The following is an 18,782-nucleotide window of genomic DNA, read 5'->3' on the forward strand; positions in this document are numbered from 1 at the left end:
GTCCACCAACAAGCATGCCACCTTTTTTTTCCCATCAGCATATTTAATTTTATGTGTCAACATTGAGAGGTTTACAGGTTTAAAAAAATATTACAAAATATATAACCTTTATAACAGTGAGACCCTTCTGCCCTGGATGTGGGGCAGCTGGGCCTCTGTACCGTGAGCTTTGGCAGCAGGCAGGATCATTGGTGGCTGACATAGCATCAGTCTTAGCTTAAGGAAGTTGAACCCAGCACCCTGGCCTCTTACGTGCCAAAGACAGTTGCAAAGAGCCCAGGTCAAGGGATCTGCACTGTCCCTAGGACTGCCTGTTTCATGTACCAGGGCAGTGGGCTACAGACACTGCTGGCTGGCTTCTGTTTCTGTGGTAGGCAGTAGCTGTGATGGTGCAGAGACAACCAGAAGCAGGACCAGTGGCCCCTTTACCCTGTTGCAGGGCTCACCACCAGGTGTAGATTCCTTCTTTATCAAAAATGGGGCCAAAGGTGGGAAGATGGCAGGAACAAAAGACAGAAGAGTGACAGCTTTGAGTATGTGCCTTCACATCCCTGATTCTGAGGGCCTGAGCGCCTGCAGAGAAAAGAGCCCTTGAGGCTGAGCTCTCAGGAAGGAGTGTCCTCCCAGTCCTGCCCCAGGCCAACTCCTTACCCGTGTTTGACTCTGGCTGGTGCCAGTGCCTGTTGTGGAAGAGCTGAACTCTGAGTACTTGTTGCCAGCAACCATGCAGGCCCACTTCCGGTACTCTTCCCTCACCTGTGAGCCCAAGGCACCAGGTTAGGGGCGGGAAGGAAGCTGGTTGTGGGAATCAGGCCTGGCCCTATCTCCCTTCATCCCAAGCTTTTCCCACAGCCAGCTCTGGCTCTGGTCTGCCTACCTTCCTATTGAACAGGCAGAGCATCAAGTAGAGGAAGAGGCCCTGCAGGCAGTTAAGCACTGTGAAGATGTAGGACAGCCACATGCTGTGGGGGTCGAAGAGGAACAGGCCGAAGACCCAGGTACAGCCCAGTACGATGAGCTGGGCAATGGCTGTGATGGTCAGCACCCTGTGGGGCAGGCGGTTGCAGCTAACAGTCTGTCCCCAGCTCTCCCAACTCCCCTGCTCAGGCCCTGCCAGACTTCCCCCTGTCCTTCTCACCGTGCCTTCCTTAATTTCTTCATGTTTGGGTTGATTTCAGAAAATTTTGTTGTGAGCTTCCAGACAGTAATCACGAAAATGGCAGAGTTACACTGAGGGGACATGGATCAGGGGTTAGAGGGCTACAAGAGTTTAGTAGTCTTGCTACTCAGGCCTCCAGGACCCAGAGTACTTACGAAAATGATGAAGGCCAGGGGTCCCACAAAGCTCCAGAGAAAGCCCCCCTCCTTATGGTTCAGCCAGCAGCTGGGAGAGAAGGTGCCTGGTCAGTGGCCTTGCCGGCCAAGTCCCAGCACTCCACTCCAGCCCCACCTCCTCATACTCACTATGTTTGTTGCCCATATCCTTCCATTTTGGCAGCTGCTGAGATGGCTACGATGAGGAAGGGAACCCCATAAGCAAACAGGCAGCGCCATTGTGTACTCAGGCCCTGGCCCTGGAACACGCGCACCACAAGGAAGTATAGCTCCACGCCTTCCAGGGCCATCCAGCAGAAGGCCGCCAGGAAGATGTAGTGTAGCATCATTGCCACCAGGCGGCAGCGCAGGCTCACCTGTAGGTGTGGGGGGGGGGCTGTCAGTGCAGGCTAGGACCAATGGCCTCCAAGGCTAACACAGCTAGCAGCTGGACTCAATCAGAGCCTGATGGGGCACCTTCCACACTGAGCCCCAGGACAGACCAGGCTACCCTCCTAGGTCTCAGCTCTGAGCCCTAGTGAGGCCAGGACAGGAACATACCTCACCCCCTTCATTCTCGATGCCCACCAGGAATATGACAGAGCCCAGGAAAAGGCATATGCACAGGTGCAGGTGCACCACGGTTCGAGAGCTCTGGATGGGCTTCACCAGCAGGAAGGTCAGGATACACAGCAGCAGGCACAGCAGCGAAAGCGACAGCCCCACCTTGGTGATCAATTCCAGTCTCCGATCCTAGGGGCAGGCAGCTCAGGATGAGTGGTCCCTCACACCTGGGGTTGTGAGGTGGGCTCATCTTTTCCTACACTCGGAACTCCCAGCTTAGTAACCATGAGAAGCCAGAGGTCCCACATGCCTATCTTTGACCACTGGGCCAACCCTGCCTGGCTAATAATTCCAGCTGACCATGAACCCAGGTTCTGGCCATGTTCAGAAAACTATACTTGGGATAATTCTATACAGTGCCTCTTTTTTTTTTTTTTAAATCACATTTATGTATTTGTGTGTATGGGGTGAAGCATTTGCTAATGCATGTGGTCTCTGGAGATGAAACTCAGGTTATTAGGGCTGGCTGCCTACCTTTACTTACTGGCCCATCTCATCTGCCTGAACTGGTGCATTTTTAGCAGTACCTCACATTTGTGCAGGGACTGAGGCGGAGGCCAGCATCCACCAGATACTGGGTCACAGAGGACTTGAGGGGAGGGACTGAGAAGCAGGGCATGGGGCTATCCAAAGGGACCTACATGAACAACCAGTGGGGTGCACTCTTGACTGGAGCCTGTGGTCCTGCCTAGTCAGGCACGGATACCTGTGGTTTCAGGGCTTACCACTTACCTGCACGTGGTACTGGGCCATCAGGATGGCAAAGCTGCTCAGGTGGTTGCAGTGGCAGAGAGTGCCGTTCATTGAGCAGCCGTCAGTGGACCAGAGCCCATTCCCATCGGCATCAGTGTCCCAAAAGGCACATATCAGGTCTTGACGTGCCTTTGTTGACAACACCTATGGGCAGATAGGTGATTAGGTAGTCCAGAACACACTAAAGGTCTGAGGGTAAGCAGGGGACCTTGCGTGTGGTCACATAAATATGTCTACTCTGCACAGAGAGCATGGGGAGCCAGCAATGGAATGATAGGACAAATCACAAGCAGTTAACAGTTAATAAATGCCCAAGAAATTACAAGAATTAGTGGGGAATGGTTGCTTACAGATTGTAACTTAAAAACAAAAATTAAGTTTATTGAATGTATTTCAGGGGCTATCTATATTCATCTACCTATCTATATCATGTATCTATCAACTTAAAAGTCATACATTTCTAGGTTGCTCTCAAACTCACTGTGTGATTGAGGATGACACTGACTTTTATCTTCTTCTACCTCATGAGTGTTTGGATTACATTTTATGTAGAACTTTCATCTTTGCATCTAGGACTTCATGCATGCTAGACAAATATTCTACCAAATGAATTGTATCACCAGCCTAGACTGTTTTTAACTTTTAAAGTTAACATGTATATAGCCAGATGTGACACCTTTTATTTATTTATTTTTATTATTTTTTGTCAAGACAGGGTTTCTCTGGGTAGCCCTGGCTATCCTGGGACTCTCTGTAGACCAGGCTGGCCTCAAACTCTGCAATCTGCTTGCCTCCCAAGTGCTGGGATTGTGCTCCACTGCCGGGCCTGTGACACACGCCTTTAAACCATTCACAAGACATGGGTGGATCATAAGAGCACCGGTTGTTCCAGAAGACCCAGATTCAATTCCCAGGACCCACACAGTGGCTCACAACTGTCTATAGGAATGGTGCCTTCTTCTGACCTCCATGGGACCAGGCATACAGGTAATGCACAGACATACATGCAGGCAAAGCACCCGTTGACATAAAATCCGTTTTAGAATTACATTGATGGGGGCTGTACTTGTTTTACTCCTACAGTATAGGGTTTGGAGATGGAGCTCAGGCCAGAAATTAAATTAGGCTTGGTGGAAAGCACCTTTGCCTGCTGAACCATCTTGCAGGCTCAGACTATGTTTTTTTTTTGTTTGTTTGTTTTTTGTTTTTTTTTTTAATGTTTCATGGTACTGAGAATCAAACCCTGGACCTTACCATGACAGGCAAACAGTCTACCATTGAGTCAACTACTAGCTTTACCTGCTAGTTATTTGTTCATTTAATTCAGCAGTACTAGAGGCTGAACCTAGGCCTTTTCTGAATTCTAAGCAAGTATGTACCACTGAGTTTGAAGACAAGGCCTTGCCCAGGCTGGCCTTAAATACATTCTAGTTCAGGCAGGCCTTGAACTTGAAGCTCCTGCCCTCCAGCAGCTGGAAGACAGCGTCTCTATGGAGTTCTATCCTGAAACTCTAGACCAGGCTAACCTCAGAGACCCTCCCAAGTGCTACAATTAAAGGCATGTGTCACCATATCCAGTTGTAATTTTAATTAATTTTTTGTGTATTTTTGATGGAGTTATTTATTTGTGTGTATATGTTGGAGGGAAGGAGTCAGGACACTGGGGAGTTGTTCTCCTTCTGTGTGGGTCAAGAAGGGCCACCTTGACTTTGGTTAGCGCATGAACAGCAGGGTATCCCCCTCCCTGACTCCCTTCTGTTGAAGGACTCACAGGATAGGAGAAGTTGAATGTGATGTTTGAGGCGAGCTTCTTAGTGTCCGTGTTGGTCAGAAAGATGGAATTGACGTTTGAGACTAGCTTGAGTGAAACATTTAGAACTGGACTTTCGAAGCGCTCTTCCAATATATCCCGGATCTGGTACAGGCTCATGGAGGCATTGGCTAACAGCTTCTGCATGTTTGGACTGGATAACATGCCCACCAAGGAGAGGCCTGGGGGCAGACATGCAGGCTTGCCTCCCATCCTTCCTCTGTATGCCACCCTCCAGAAGGGACATCCCACCTCACGCTGTTAGGGTCCTCCCATGGGCTGGTGTCTGCCTGTCCCGCATCCCAGACCTCACTCTGGTTCCCCTGGACCCTACCGTTTTCTGAGCTTTTGGCTCCAGCTGTCATAGCCCAGTCCAGTTTCACCCAATCTTGGCTGCAGTACATTGTGGTGACATCTTTGTTGTCTTGCTCCTTGATCATTAAGGACAGCTCTGAAGAGACAGGGACAGTGGGTGATTGGGGAAATCAAGGACGGTACCTGGGGGTGGGGCTGGAAGAAGCCTTACCAGTGTTTGAAGGGGATGTGTAGGTAAAGGGGCCTTTGGGTAAGAATTTGGCCAAGGTCCGAAGGGTTTGTTCCATATACTTGAGCAACTGGGTGGCCACTTGGTGGCGGACAGTGGAGTTTAGAGTTTCTATATCTGTGGGGGATTCCAACAGCTGGTCCATGGCATCAATGAGTTTCTGGAGGTGATAAGTGACAGAGTTGTTGAAGTTTTGAGCCACAGGAACTGACTGAATGAAGGACCCAGACCACCCTTCCCATCAGCAGACACTGAAAAGCCACACGGGTTGCTTGGGGAACCAGCTGGAGGGATACATTAAGACTTACACCGGGGGTGTCAGGGGGCATGGGAGGGAGAGGGAACTGGGATGGAGATGTAAAATAAGAAAAGAGCTTTATGGCCCTGTGCACTTGGATGTCATAACAGCTCATATTCACCAGCAAGCACAGTGACTGCCAAGGCCCTGCCTGCTGAATCATGCTCCCAGCCCCTCACTGGGGGATTCTAGGCTGATGTTCTACAACTGAGCCACACCCCCAGTCCTATAATCTGGAAATTACTTGTTTATGACCTTGAGCTTTGGATCTTCCTGCCTCTACCTTCTGGGGTGACAGCCACACCTCGTTTATTCACTGCTAGCGGTTAGACCCAGGTTGTTTTGCATGTTGGGCAAGCAGTCTACCAACTGTGCTATCCCAGGCCTGTTTTGTTGCTTTCTTTTTTGACAGGGCCTTGCTAAGTAGCTCAGGGACTTGAGATCCTTCTTCAGGCTCCAAGCAGCATAGGCCACCACACTCTACTTAACTCCAGTCATTGCCATTACAACCCTTGTGTCACAGCCACACACATGGCTGCACATGCCAGGCCCCTGTGCCTCAAACCACAAGTACTGCTTGGATGGATGGAACACTTTGGTCTGCATTGCAGCCTGTGGCTTGTTCCCTGCTGCACTGGGGTCCCCAGAGTTCTCCCTCACCTGGATGGTGTAGTTGGCCATGTCTGGATGGAAGTCTTTGAGCAGCTTCTGGACTTCAACGGAGAATTGAGAGAGACTCTGGGAAGGGAAATGATGGGTCATGGGTGGGAAGCAGCACAGTTGAAAGGAGATGGACAGACTGTGAAGGCATCCAGCCTCCTGGTCCCCACTGGCTACTCACCTGGCTCTGGGCTGTGGGCAGCAGTGTCCATGTCAGGAAATGTGGCTCTGTGGGGACAGAACTGTGGTTCAGTAATCTCATAGTGCACTTGCAGGACATGGAGATGCTGGGTGGCTAGGTCAGGTACCTTGGCATATGATGCTCTTTGGGCCCAAGAGGGACCAAGAGATTGGCTTCCAACCTGGGCGGCAGTGGCATTTGTAGGAGCCTGGGACGTTAATGCAAATGGTGGAGTTGTGGCACTGATGCTGCCCAGAGCTGCACTCATCAATATCTGGGGACACAAAAGGGGGTTAGGTCCTTTCCTGCATGGTCCCAGTCCCAGTCCCTTCCTTGGCATTGCTACAGTCCCTGGCCTGAGGTACTGATCCCTGGTGACCTCAGTGAGTGGTACATGATGGGTTTAGGGAATGTGCAGGGCCTAAGGCAAATGTATTTGTGAAAATAGAAACTACGAAGGCATCTGGGGAGTCCCCTTCATATCCCAGCTCCTTTCCTGGATCTCAGAACTTTTTAAATTCAACCTCAAGAGACTAAGGCCTGACCAGCAGAGCCTTCTTTCATTCCCTTGAGTAAACATGGGACTGATGAGATGCCTCAGTTAACCTTTTGGTTCAGGATCCATATCAAGTAGCTCACAAATCATCTGTGACTTCAGTTCCAGGGGATATGACAGCCTCCTCTGACTTCCTCAGGCACCTACACCCATGTGGTGCACATTTTTTGTACACTCAAGACAAATTATATATATTTATTTTAAAACAGGGTCTTTATACATGCATGGCCCTGGAACTCATAGAGATAAGCCTGCTTCTGCCTGCCTGCCTTCCTTCTAAGTGCTGTGATTAAAGGTGTGTGTCACCACACCTGGCTAAAATAAACCTTAAATAAGAACTATGGGTCCTTAGGAACGTGGCATCCGGACCTTCGCACATTGTGCTGATCGGGCCATTGGGAGATCCAAGAACAGGTTTCCAGCCTTGGCGACAGATGCAACAATAGTGGCCCAACTTGTTGATGCAATGGGTGGATGGGTGGCAGTGGCTTTGCCCGGAGGTGCATTCATTTACATCTGGGAACAAAACCAAAAGGGTCATCCTGGCCCCAAATCATATACATCTCCATGTGCTACATCACTTTCCCATCTTCTCACTGCCTCAAATTCAGTTGCCACCTGGTGACCTTTTACTTAACCTGCAGAGCACCTCATGGTGACCTCTGCAGGGATCAGGAGACCCAGTTTATAGGAGGTAAAACCAGGAAGCAGATTGAGTCATGGGGCTGGACTTCTTGACCAAAGCCTCTTGTTGCTTTCTAACCCTCCTCAGAATAGGGTGTGATACTGTTCTCACAGATGAGGAAGGGCCAAGCCCTGGGAACCACATGATCTGCTGGACTCGGAACATCCTGGGGTCTCCCTACCCTGCAGAAACATGTTGCGGGGAGCTGAATCCTCAGGGGAGTCTTCACAGTTCTTGGAGCTCCTGAGACTCTGCAGAACTTCACCCTCTTCAGGCTACAGCCCTGCCTCACCTCCTCCCAGCTCCTGTCCAGTCTTGCAGCTGCCTCTGGGGGGTATACCTGTGCATACCTTCCGGGTCTCAGCCTGGGCTTGAGGTCAGGTGACACCTGCATGTGTAGCTGCCGTGGGGATTGGTGCAAATGCTGTGTCCCTATAGACTCAGGGATTCTGGCCCTCAACTATCTCACGAGAAGAAACAGAGGGGATTGTGTGCTTGAAGTTGAAGGCTCAGACTCAGAGTAGGCTAGGTTCATGACACAGAAGCATCTGGCACATTCCAGTCTCCTCCTTGTGGGCAAACCCCTTTCTAATTCATATGAAGGCATCATATAGAGTCTGTGGTAGCTCTGACTCTGTTGTCCAGATGTGGAGGGAAGCAGTAGAGGGTTCCCTAGCTGCCAGCAATAGGAATGCGGCAGCTGTCAACATCCCAACCTGAAGATTTGGAACAAAGGCCACATATGACCCTGAAGAGCCAATGCAAGGGAGACTATAGCATGGCAGCCTCTGTCTCCATTCTCACAGGGTACTGTTCCCTTGGGAGAGTTCTATGTGGAATTCCAGGAACCTTCAGGACCATGCAGCCTCACTCATACTAGGTCCCTAGATCTCTGCTCTGTTCAGTAGAGAAGGATTGAGACTTGCCACACCCCTTCTACAAAGAAGCTCAATGGAAGGGGCAGGGCAAGAAGGGATAAGACTATACAGGCCAGGGTGCCACACCGTGGGAACTAGCCTGTGTGGTGACAAGCTGATGTGCAGCCAGGTGTCACTTGTCTAAAGTAAGAACATGCATTCTGCTGAAGACTGCTTTTCAATATCACAGTGCCCAGAAAGGGAGCTGTGTCCACGGGAATAGGAATGATAGGCATTTCTGCCCTCTCTTCTGTCATGGTCACAGACCTGGAGATGCACTGAGTGTAGCCTGATTCCTTGTCCTGAGTTGCTTGGCCGGCAGCTGTGGGCTGACATCGTCAGGTGAGGGTGGGTTCTGGGCAATGGCCCTCCATAACACCTTCTCTTACACAGTGTTTGCCTTCAACTCTGATTACCTGTGGGGTTGATGTCACCCTGCCCAATCTAGCCACACCATTCTATGCTGTTTTCCAGGAACCATAATTGTTGGGGATAGTTAGAATGATGATTGGGTGGAGCACTGGACAAGGCTGACCAAAAAGGGGGTCCAGGCACCAAGTGTTGTCGTCCAGCAGGAGCAATGGCAGAGAATGTAGCCTACCCTTGGGTGTCTTTTCTCTTGGGTCTCCAGGCTGTGTCCATGGGTGTACAGCAGCTGGCTGCTTAGGGAGGTTTCCAGGCGCAGCAGTAACTGTGTGGATCTCGGAGGGGGTAGGTGTCACCCCAGTGTCCACTGATGCTGGGAAGATGACAGACACTGCAGTGGAACGTGCTCGTGGTAGAGGCAGGGTATTCTGAATGCCATCCTTATGATTTATGCAAATGAGATGCAGATGAGCAGAGGGATGTTGGCTTACGCAAATGAAATGTAGATGGGCAGAAGGATGGTGGCTTATGAGAATGAGATGCAGATGAGCAGAAGAAACTTCTGAACTTCCAAAACCAAGTAGTAGAAAAGGAGCAGAGGATAAGGCCAAGGGCTCCTGCCATCCTTTGAGTGTGATCCAGGTGGGTGTGTCCTCCAAGCAGTACATTTGGAGTCTGGAGCACTAGGTGATGGCTCAGCCAGTGCCTTAGGCATTGAATGGGTCCCGGCTCTAAGATGGATGGATACTCTCTGTCATCTTCCTTGGGGTCCATGGGGACTCTTGTGTCACCTCATGTATTGATATATTTTTCTGAAAATCTACCTATATGTGTGCGTGTGTGTATGTGTGTGTCTTTCTCTTTAAGATAGGATCTCATTATGTAGCCTTGGCTGTCCTGGAACTCACTATGTAGATCAGGCTGGCCTCAAACTTATAGAGGTCTGCCTGTCTCTGCCTCCCAAATGCTGGGATTAAAGGTGTGTGCCTCATACATGGCTTTGAAAACATCTCTTGCACTTAAAGAGAATGAACTTTTTTCAGATCTTGCTGTCATGTTAATAATCTGCCTTGAGATCAGTTAAGAGTATATGCTTAAACTGCTGTCCTACTGTCTAAGTCTAACTTACATTTAAAAGACAATGTATGCAACCCTGCTGTGCCTTGGACTGCCCATGTCAGCAGCTTTACAGCCTAAGTTAATGCATACATAGCTTTTTTAATCTTACACTATGTTCTCTTCTACGCTCCTGACCCAGAATAATGCAAGTGTGTGCCTTTGTGTGTATGAGTATGTTGTGGTAATCTTTACTGAAAACAACCAATAGGTTGGAAACAACTTTACACAACAAATACCCACTATAATGCTGTCAACAGCATGTGAATATAGGTTGGTAATGTCTGTTTGCTATTCTGGGTAAATAAAATTATGTTTTCCTTATAAAGTTCTCTTAAAGATTTCTGTTGAGAATTCTTCATTCCTTTCCCATGCTGTGTTTCCCACCCCTTTGTTAAGACAGACAGAAGACACAGGAAAAGATGCATGGAGAATTCTTTTTGTTTGTTTTGGTTTGATTTTTCGAGACAGAATTTCTCTGTAGCCCTGGCTGTGGCTGTTCTGGAACTCACTCTGTAGACCAGGCTGGCCTTGAACTCACAGAGATCTGCCTACCTCTGCTTCCTGAGTGTTAGGATTAAGGGCCTGCACCAATTAGCCTGGCTTTTTTTTTTTTTTTTTTTTTCTCAATCTTTCTACATTAACTCTGGCTGTGCTGGAACTCACTACATGTTCATTCCCTGACTCATACTCTAGCCTGAAACTCCAGTGTTTGGATGACAGACGTGCACCGCAACAGCCAACCAAACAGGGCTTTCTGAGTCACACTCAGGAATCAGGATGAGACCTGGGCACAGGGGTCCCAAATGTCCCCTCCTCCCCGAATATCTATGCTTGTGGATGTGACACATGGCCCAGAACAGACACAGGAGTAGAACCCACATCAGGGCCCTGCCTTGTGGCTGCTGTATGATTATGCTGGTGACCTTGAAGATGACATGAGCGAGATGAAGGTATCGGCGGCTCTTACCTTCACATGTATTCTCACTCTTGTTAGCAAAAGACTCTGCCCCAGAAGCGAGCTTATATCCCACGTTGCAAGTGCAGTAGTAGCTCCCCTCTGTGTTCTGACACGTGGCAAATGGTCCACAGGTGATTGTTACACTTTGTTGTAAACACTCGTTGATGTCTATAACACAACAGGCATAAGGGTCACATCCCAAATCTCAAAGTTCTCTAAAGGAGGGACCCCCACCCCACCTGACTGCAGCATGGAACTGTTGATGTTTCAGCATCTTTGAGGAAAATTATGGGCTGTGCTCATGAGGCTGTGCAAAAGCTTGAGCTAGCTATTCCTGAAGGCTGCGAGCAGGCCAGCTCTGCTCTTCACAGTCCTCTGGATAGACAATACCAATGTGAGGCCAGCTTCCTCCCCAGTCCTAAAGCCACATTCAGGCACAGATTCCTAGAACCTAGGCCCCCTCACTCAGGAAGCCCTACCTGCTCACTTCATGCCCCCCCCCATCTTGCTTTCTTTTTCTGTATTTGATGAATCTGAGACCCTAGGCCCAGACCACACCTTGTCATTTCTCTATGTGCCTGTCTCCAAGCCCCTGTACCTTCACAACTCCATGAGGGGTTGGTGATGAGCTCTTTGCCAACTGGATAACTTGAGGCGAAGCCTGCCTTGCATTGACAGCTTTTCGCACTGACACATTCTGAGTTATTTGGGCACCAGTGGGCACAGCCTGTGGGGACAGATATTTTGGTAAGAGAGTGAAGTTGGCCCAGTAGAGGGGAGCTGCCACTCAGAACAGAATCTTAGGAAAGTTTGCAGGTGGCCTTAAACTTCCCCAGCAGCTGCCCACCCATCTCCTGAGGCTGTGGTTGGCAGCAGGATTCCCTCCCCAGCTCTGGCCTTGGAGCCCTCTGTCTGATGGACTTACCCGTAGTCGTCTGGGCCTGAGCTCCTGCCAGGCTCAGTAGGATGTACACCACTGCAACAAAGCAAAAGATGGTCAGCTGTGCAGAGACAGGAGGCCAAAGCTGGGCATCTGTGGGCAGCAGGTGTTGACCCTGTCCAGGCTGAGACTCTGTAGTTAATACTCAAAACAGACCCAGTAGCCAGGGATAATGATACATGCTTATAATTCAGTCACTCAGGAGGTTGAGGCAGGAGAATTAGGAACTCAAGTCCAACCCAGGATTACATACTGAGACCCTGTCTCAAAAAAAAAAAAAAAAAAAAAAAAAAAAAAAAAACCCGGGCTGGGGAGATGTTTCATTAAGAGCACTCACTGCTCTTCCACAGGTCATGAGTTCAATTCCCAGCACCCCCATGGCAGTCCACAACTATCTACAATGAGATTTGATGCCCTTTTTTGGTGTGCAGGCAAACATGCAAACAGAATGCTGTATACATAAAACAAATAAATAGATCTTTAAAAAAAAGTAAACAAGCGAGCGAGCAAACAGCAACAACAAATTTCACAAAGTTAAGTATGGGGTATATATCTGTAATCCCAATATTGGGCGGGCACAAGAGGATTAGAAGTTTGAGGTCACCCTTGGCTACATAGTGAGGTTAAGACCAGCCTAGGCTATAAGAGTCTGTCTCTAAAACAATAAACAAACAAACAGAAAGCCAGGGAGAGCCTAAGTTACACAATGAGATTCTGACTCAAAAACAAGACAAAGAGAAAAATTACAAAACCCAGATGTTGCTTCCTGTGGCTCAGACACCTACAGCCAGAGAATCGGTGCCCATAGTCCCTGCTAATGGAGGTGCTTGTAGATGGAGGTGATGGTGATCTCCCTTTATGGAGACAAACCCTACATGGCCAAGGCATTAACTCTTTTTTTTTTTTTTTTTTTTTTTGAGACATAGTCTGTCTCTATAGCTCTGGAACTCACTCTGTAGACCAGGCTGGCCTTGAATTCACAGAAATCTGCCTGTCTCTGCCTTCTGAGTGCTGGGATTAAAGGCATGCACCACCACTGCCTGGTTTACCATTGTCTTTGGTCTCTATACTGTGATAAAACAACATGATCAAAAGCAAACTGGGCAGGAAAGGGTTTATTTGCTTACAGATTAGTCTATTTTCAGGGAAAGTCAAGGCAGGAGACAGAAGCAGAGACCTTGGAGGAACGACACTCACTAGCTTGCTCCTCATGGCTTGCTCAGCCTGCTCTTTTGTTTTTCAAGACAGGGTTTCTCTGTGTAACTGTCCCGGAATTCACTGTGTAGACCAGGCTAGTCTTGAACTCAGAGATCCACCTGCCACTGCCTCCCGAGTGCTGGGATCAAAGGCATGCGCCACACCACCCAGCTCAACCTCCTCTTTTATACAACTTAGGATCACCTGCCCAGGGGTTATTTTTTATCACAGCATAGAAATCAAACCAAGACAAAGAGTAAGTGTAAAAATAAACTCACAAAAAAGGGCTGGTCCTCACATCAATTAGTAATCAAGAAAATAGTCCACAGACTTGCCTACAGGCCAACTTGTGGGATTTTCGCAGTTGAGGTTCCCTCTTCCCAAATGATATAACTTGTGCCAAGTTGACAAAAAACTAGCACATTTGTGTGTGTGTGTGTGTGTGTGTGTGTGTGTGTGTACGTGCGTGCGCCACTACAACCCATGTGGAGGTTGTTTCTCTTTTCACCACAAGGAGTCCCATGGATTAAATTTAGGTCATCGGGTTTACATACAGCAGTTGAATCATCTTGTCCACCTCATGTAGCCCAGGGTGGCCTGAAACTGGCTACAAAGCTAAGGATGACCTTGAACTCCTGACTCTTCAGCCTCCACCTTGTCAGAGCTATCATGTTTTGTGTTGTTTTCTCTCATAATGCTGGGATGAAACCCAGGCCTTTGCATGCTAGGCAAGTGCTCTACTACTGAGTCTCATTCCCAAACCCTCCTTTTACTCCATTCCTAAGTTGTTCAGGCTGGGCTTGCACTTCAAATCTTCTGCCCCAGTGACCTGAGGAGCTGGGACAGGCCTGTGCCACCAGGCCAGATCCTTGTCATTCTTTAGGAAAGAATGACAGCTTGAACTATGTCTGCCAGGCCCTATTCCAGCTTTGACACTCCAACACCACACATACCCACTGCCAACCTCATGAACTGGTGGTGACAAGCAGAGAGGGCTCCTCCCACACAGGAAGTGGCTGTGGCAGAGAGTGGGTAGCTGTTGAACACAGGCTTATTACCTTGCTGTTGTTGGCAGTCATTCCACCAAGGCAGAACTGGAAGCCATAAGCAACAGAGCAGTCACTAGAGACAGACATCCAAGAAGGCAGAGGCAGAGAGAAAAGAAGGATAAGAAACAGAGAAGCAGCAAAAGAGAATGGGAATCAGGGAGTGAGTGTGGAATCCAGCGCTGAGGCTGAGGCAGGAAGCTCTCAAGTTAAAAGTTACACAAAATTCAAGGGCAGCCTGGGCAATGTAGGGGGAACCTGACTGAAACAAGGTCCAGGACCAAAAAATGAAAGGGAGTGGTGGTTGGAGGAGGGAGAAGAGAAGGAAACTCAGATAAAGGTACTTGCTGCTAAGCCCCATAACCTGACTTCTGAATTAACAGCCGGGACCCACAGGGGAGGAGAGAATTGGCCTCTATGTGTGTGTCATGGAATGTGAGAGTGCACATATCCACCCACACAAAAAATAAAATGAAAAATTGACCCAGGCAATGGATGGCACATGTTTTTAATCCTAGTACTTGGGAGGCAAAGGCAGGCAGATCTCTGTGAGTTCCAGGCCAGTCTGGTCTACAAAGCAAGTTCCAGGACAGCCAGGGCTACAAAAAGAAACCCTGTCTCTAAAACAGCCCCCAGAAAGAGAGAGAGAGAGAGAGAGAGAGAGAGAGAGAGAGAGAGAGAGAGAGAGAGAGAGAGAGATGGCATCTGGAGAGACGGGCAGCAGAGAAGAGTACTGGCTGCTCTTCAAGTAGACAGGGTTCCATTTCCAGTGCTCACTCTGGTTCACAACTGTCTCTAACTCCAGTTCCAGGGATTTCAGTGCCTTCTTCTGGTCTCCAAGGCTACTAGGCATTCACATGGCACATACACATATAGGCAAGCAAAACAATCATACACACAAACTAAATAAAATGCGAGAGAGACTGGAAACCAAGTCCTATAATGACAACTACTTGAGATGCCAAGGCAAGAGGATTGAAAGTTCCCAGCCTAGACTACAGACCATAGGCACAAGAGCCTGCCTCACAATAAAAATCAAGAGAAAGAGTGCGGTGTAGTATGTGTGAAGATGTGGGCCTCGCAAGGTGTGAAGCCCTGTTTCCCTCTCAGTACAGGACAGGGGGGTGGAGTGTGCAGATGGAAAGTGGGGAGGGGAGGTGTCTGAGAAGCAGGGAGCCTGGGGACAGCCTGGGGGACAGAGTTCAAGGAAAGGGTCCTAACAGGAGTCCTGGAGGGAGCCCTAGGGTGAAGTGTTGGTGGGGGAGATGGAGGGAGTCATTTTATGGATGATTAATCCACCACTGGATGGGCTGCATGCCTGGCTCTTAGGGGGTCCTGGAGTCAGCCAGGAAGAGCAGAGTTGGGGGGGGCAGCGTCTCTCAGAGGGCTTCAGTCTTTGTCTGACTGGGTTCCCCTGAGGCCAATAGAGGGCCAGAGGCTCCAAGCGACACTCACCCCCTTGATGCTGGGGTGACCTGACGCTGGGGCACCCCAGCCAGGCAGCTGTCCCCCTGAAGTTAGAATTTCTCTTTCTTCCTCCTCTTAGGCCATAGGGCTGGAATTCTTCCCCACCCCCATCAGAACCCAGTTCCTCTTTGTAGGACAGACCACAAAAATGACATTGTTTCCAGGGTGGGCCCCAGGCAATCCACAGTTCCTAAAGTATAGTACCAGTACGTGCAGCCACAGGGCTCTATCAGCCTCCCTGCTACGACACTGAGATCACAGATTCCATAGATCATTTACTGACAGAGCCCTCTTCCCAGCCGTCAAGTAACTTTCTGAAAAACAATACTGATTTCTTTTTATGTCTATGGATGCTTTGTCTGCATGCATGTTGCCTGGTGCCTAGGGAGGTCAGAAGAGGGCCGTGGAGCTCCAAGAATTGGAGTCAAAGATGGTTGTGAGCCACTACGTGGCTGCGGGGAACTGAATCCCCATTTTCTGCAAGACAGCAAGTGCTCTTAACCACGGAGCCATCTGGCCATCCCCTTAAGTGACTTTAAGACTCAGAACCGTGCCAGGATGGGCATGGTGATGCAAGCCCAGCATTGGTAAGGAAGAGGCAGGTGGAACTCTGTCCAGCCTGTTGTACATACGGAGCTCCATGACAGCTAAGGCTACAGAGCAAGACCCTGTCTCAAAAACGAGCAAAACAGAAGTAGGGGGATTATCACAAGTACGAAACCTGTCAGAGCTACAGCTGCAGTGCCAAACCCTGTCTCAAAAACAAAACCAAAAAAAAAAAATGAAGTCAGGCCTAGTTGCACAAGCCTGTGATCTCAGCCCTCAAAGGGGGAAGCAGGAGGATCAGAAGTTCAAGGTCATCCTTAACTACCATGAAATCTTGTCTCCAAAGAAACCCAGAAAAGACTGAGAGCAGCAGCCGGAGGCAAGGACTGGGGTCAGCCTGGAGCAGCAGAGTGTCACCCAGGCAGGGAGGGTTTCTTGTCTCCTCACCCTGGGCTGGGTTCTACCCCACTACCCTGAAGCCAAAGCCAGACTGCCTACATCTGGAGACTTGGAAGTTAACCAAACAGGAGCACAGCAGCTCTCTTCTGCTCCCAAACACATCTGGTTCAAATTCCCAGGCTCAAACTGGAGCCACGGGACTCCTCCGGTTTAGGAAATCCAGGAGTGGGGTAGGGTAACCTTTGTGCTTCCTACTGGAGACCGCCCTCCAGCATCTTACCCAGAAAAATAATAATCACAATGGTAAAACAGTATCCACCTCTCTCTATTTCTCTCTCTCTCTCTTTCCTCGTGTGTGTGTGTGTGTGTGTGTGTGTGTGTGTGTGTGTGTGTGTGTGTGCTGGAAACTTCCAATTCCCAGGATCTTCCTGCCTCCTCTACACTGGAATTGCAGACACCAGCTAGGCTAGTTCATTGCTTTTTGAGACAAGATCTCCCATGGCCTCAAACTCATATGCAGCAGGGAATGACCTTGAATTTCTGATCCTCCTGCCTCCACTACCAGGAGGCAGACACCACGCCCATGTGTTCAGTTAATTCAAGTTGTGAACCAGAAAGTTTGCATACAAACTCTTAGCCCTTGAAACAGTATCATAAAATGCAGCTGGTCTTGTTCCATTTGACAGAGGAGTAAAGTGAAGCCCAAAGTCACTGTGACCCAGCCCAGTGACAGCCAGGCAGGCCTCTGCAGCTGTCTGCCACCAACTGTGCCCCACTGAGACTCTAGTTCTGGCTCCAGAGCCCACAGGCCACTGAGCTGCCACCTGCTGCTGGCACACTGGCCAGTCATTGTGGTTGGGGTAACCCCAGTTTGCACCCCAAGTTCCATTTCTTCATTGTTTGTTATCAAGTTACTTAGGTAACTTAGTAGTCAGATAGTGGTTAGAGACACTCAGGGTGGGGCGGGAAAGTCCAAGTTCAAACTCAGTGTGACAAGATCCCTTCAGGCAGCAGCTCAGTCCCAGGCAGGTCCCAAGGGGGTCTTTGCAATGTCCCTGGCACTGAGACAACCCGGGACATCCTAGGGTTCCCACCCTCATTGAAAGAGTGGTTCTCACACTGACTCGTGCTCCACACTAAAGTGTCTACTTTATCCTGCATTTCTTTCTTTCTTTCTTTCTTTCTTTCTTTCTTCTTTTCTTTCTTTTCTTTCTTTCTTTCTTTTTTCCCAACTGCTGTATGTGTGCGTTTTGCGCACTGACCGTGGAAGCCAGAAAAGAGTGTTGGATCCCCTGAAGCTGCAGACTCCAGTGAGTCACCATGTGGGTGCTGGATGAAAACCAACCATGTCCTGTCTTAAAGCTCTTAACCTCTCTCCAGCTCGAGGTCTGAATTCCTTATTCTTTTGTCCTTTTCAGACTGGGTCTTGTTGCACAGCCCAGGCTGACCTGGAACTAACTGGTGACCCTCCTGTCCCAGCCTCTCTAATGCCGTGTCACCATGCCGGCTTTGTCACCCCCTTTATATGCCCCCGTGCCTCAGTTTCCCCCTCTTAGCCTCCAAATTGGCAGCAGTCAGGACCAGCACCCCTGAGAACCTTCTGGGGCATACAGGTGCGTGAGCTTTGCCAGCCCCTGCCCCGCCTGGCCACGTCCCGCGAACTGCCTCCCGGCCCCGCGCAACCCCGAGGTCTCACCGATCAGGAGGCGACGGTGGATGCCTCTCATGGTGGCGCGGAACCGACGGCGTCTGGGCTGGCGGGCGTTGGCGGCCAACTGGGCTGGGCCTTTATGCACCGGGCGTGGGCAGGGCCCTCCCCGGAACTGTCCTCCCCGCTGGAAAGTAACAGGAAAGTGCCGGGGAAACAGCCCCAGAGCGCGGCGCGCTTCCGCGCCTGAAACAAACCCAACCCGGCGCGCGCGCGCGCTCCCGTCCCAGTCACCCGCCCTGCGGACAGGCGGCCGGCCGCAGAGCTGGGCGGTGCCGACGAGGTGTCAGGGGGACAGGGACACAGTCCCGTCGAAAAGAGCTGGGTGGAGCTCCCACCGGAGCGACGCCCTATGCTCCTGAACGACCTCCATTTCCACTAGCAGGACTTTCCCGTTTCCTTTTCAGGAGGGAAACTGAGGCTCAGAGAAGCCTGAGGCAAAATAAGAATCAGAGGAGGGCAGAGTGCCTTTCTGGGATGCCAGAGGGAGAAGGAGAAATGTCAGGGCTCAGTGTGTGTAGCGCTTGCTTAACATGCTCGAAGGCCCTGTCTGGCTTCATTGGCACATAAACCGGCAGGCAAAGGAGCGCGAGCCTGTAACTCCAGCATTCATCAGGAGTTCAAAGTCATCCCTCTTTTTGTCACATTTGGAACATGCCAGGACTACATGACACCTTCTCACAAAGAAAAACGG

At 49.8% G+C, this 18,782-nt stretch overlaps 1 protein-coding gene across 5 annotated transcripts; it reads right to left on the bottom strand.

The window, feature by feature from the left end:
• Window positions 1-22: 22 nt before the first annotated feature.
• On the bottom strand, window positions 23-18,284 carry Adgre5 (adhesion G protein-coupled receptor E5). 5 transcript variants are annotated; one of them, XM_051194920.1, is made up of 20 exons: window positions 18,077-18,284; window positions 11,711-11,761; window positions 11,384-11,512; window positions 10,795-10,953; window positions 8,944-9,081; window positions 7,110-7,256; window positions 6,312-6,458; window positions 6,185-6,231; window positions 6,004-6,081; window positions 5,028-5,205; window positions 4,836-4,952; window positions 4,463-4,683; window positions 2,671-2,835; window positions 1,876-2,067; window positions 1,465-1,691; window positions 1,315-1,384; window positions 1,139-1,230; window positions 878-1,046; window positions 652-756; window positions 23-573 (listed from the first exon to the last, which is right to left on the bottom strand). In XM_051194920.1, the coding sequence occupies exons 1-20, from the start codon at window positions 18,105-18,107 to the stop codon at window positions 544-546; spliced, it is 2,493 nt and encodes an 830-aa protein (XP_051050877.1). In that variant the 5' UTR covers window positions 18,108-18,284; the 3' UTR covers window positions 23-543. The 5 variants fall into 5 exon arrangements, with proteins under 5 accessions (XP_051050877.1, XP_051050876.1, XP_051050879.1 ...); XM_051194919.1 differs by having other exon boundaries at window positions 8,944-9,099; window positions 18,077-18,263; XM_051194922.1 differs by lacking the exon at window positions 8,944-9,081.
• Between the last annotated feature and the right edge of the window lie 498 nt (window positions 18,285-18,782).

The sequence above is a fragment of the Phodopus roborovskii genome, unplaced genomic scaffold (genome assembly GCF_943737965.1).
Source record: "Phodopus roborovskii unplaced genomic scaffold, PHOROB, whole genome shotgun sequence".
Classification (NCBI taxonomy): domain Eukaryota; kingdom Metazoa; phylum Chordata; class Mammalia; order Rodentia; family Cricetidae; genus Phodopus; species Phodopus roborovskii.

What these genes read in the sequence shown, in the direction of transcription:
- Adgre5 (XM_051194919.1), bottom strand. Translation starts at nt 18,107, where the DNA reads ATGAGAGGCATCCACCGTCGCCTCCTGATCG. An exon ending in CATTCAACTTCTCCTATCCT is followed by an intron (nt 2,836 to 4,462) that starts GTGAGTCCTTCA and finishes ATCTGCCCATAG; the next exon opens with GTGTTGTCAACAAAGGCACG. An exon ending in TCGAGAATGAAGGGGGTGAG is followed by an intron (nt 1,692 to 1,875) that starts GTATGTTCCTGT and finishes CCACACCTACAG; the next exon opens with GTGAGCCTGCGCTGCCGCCT.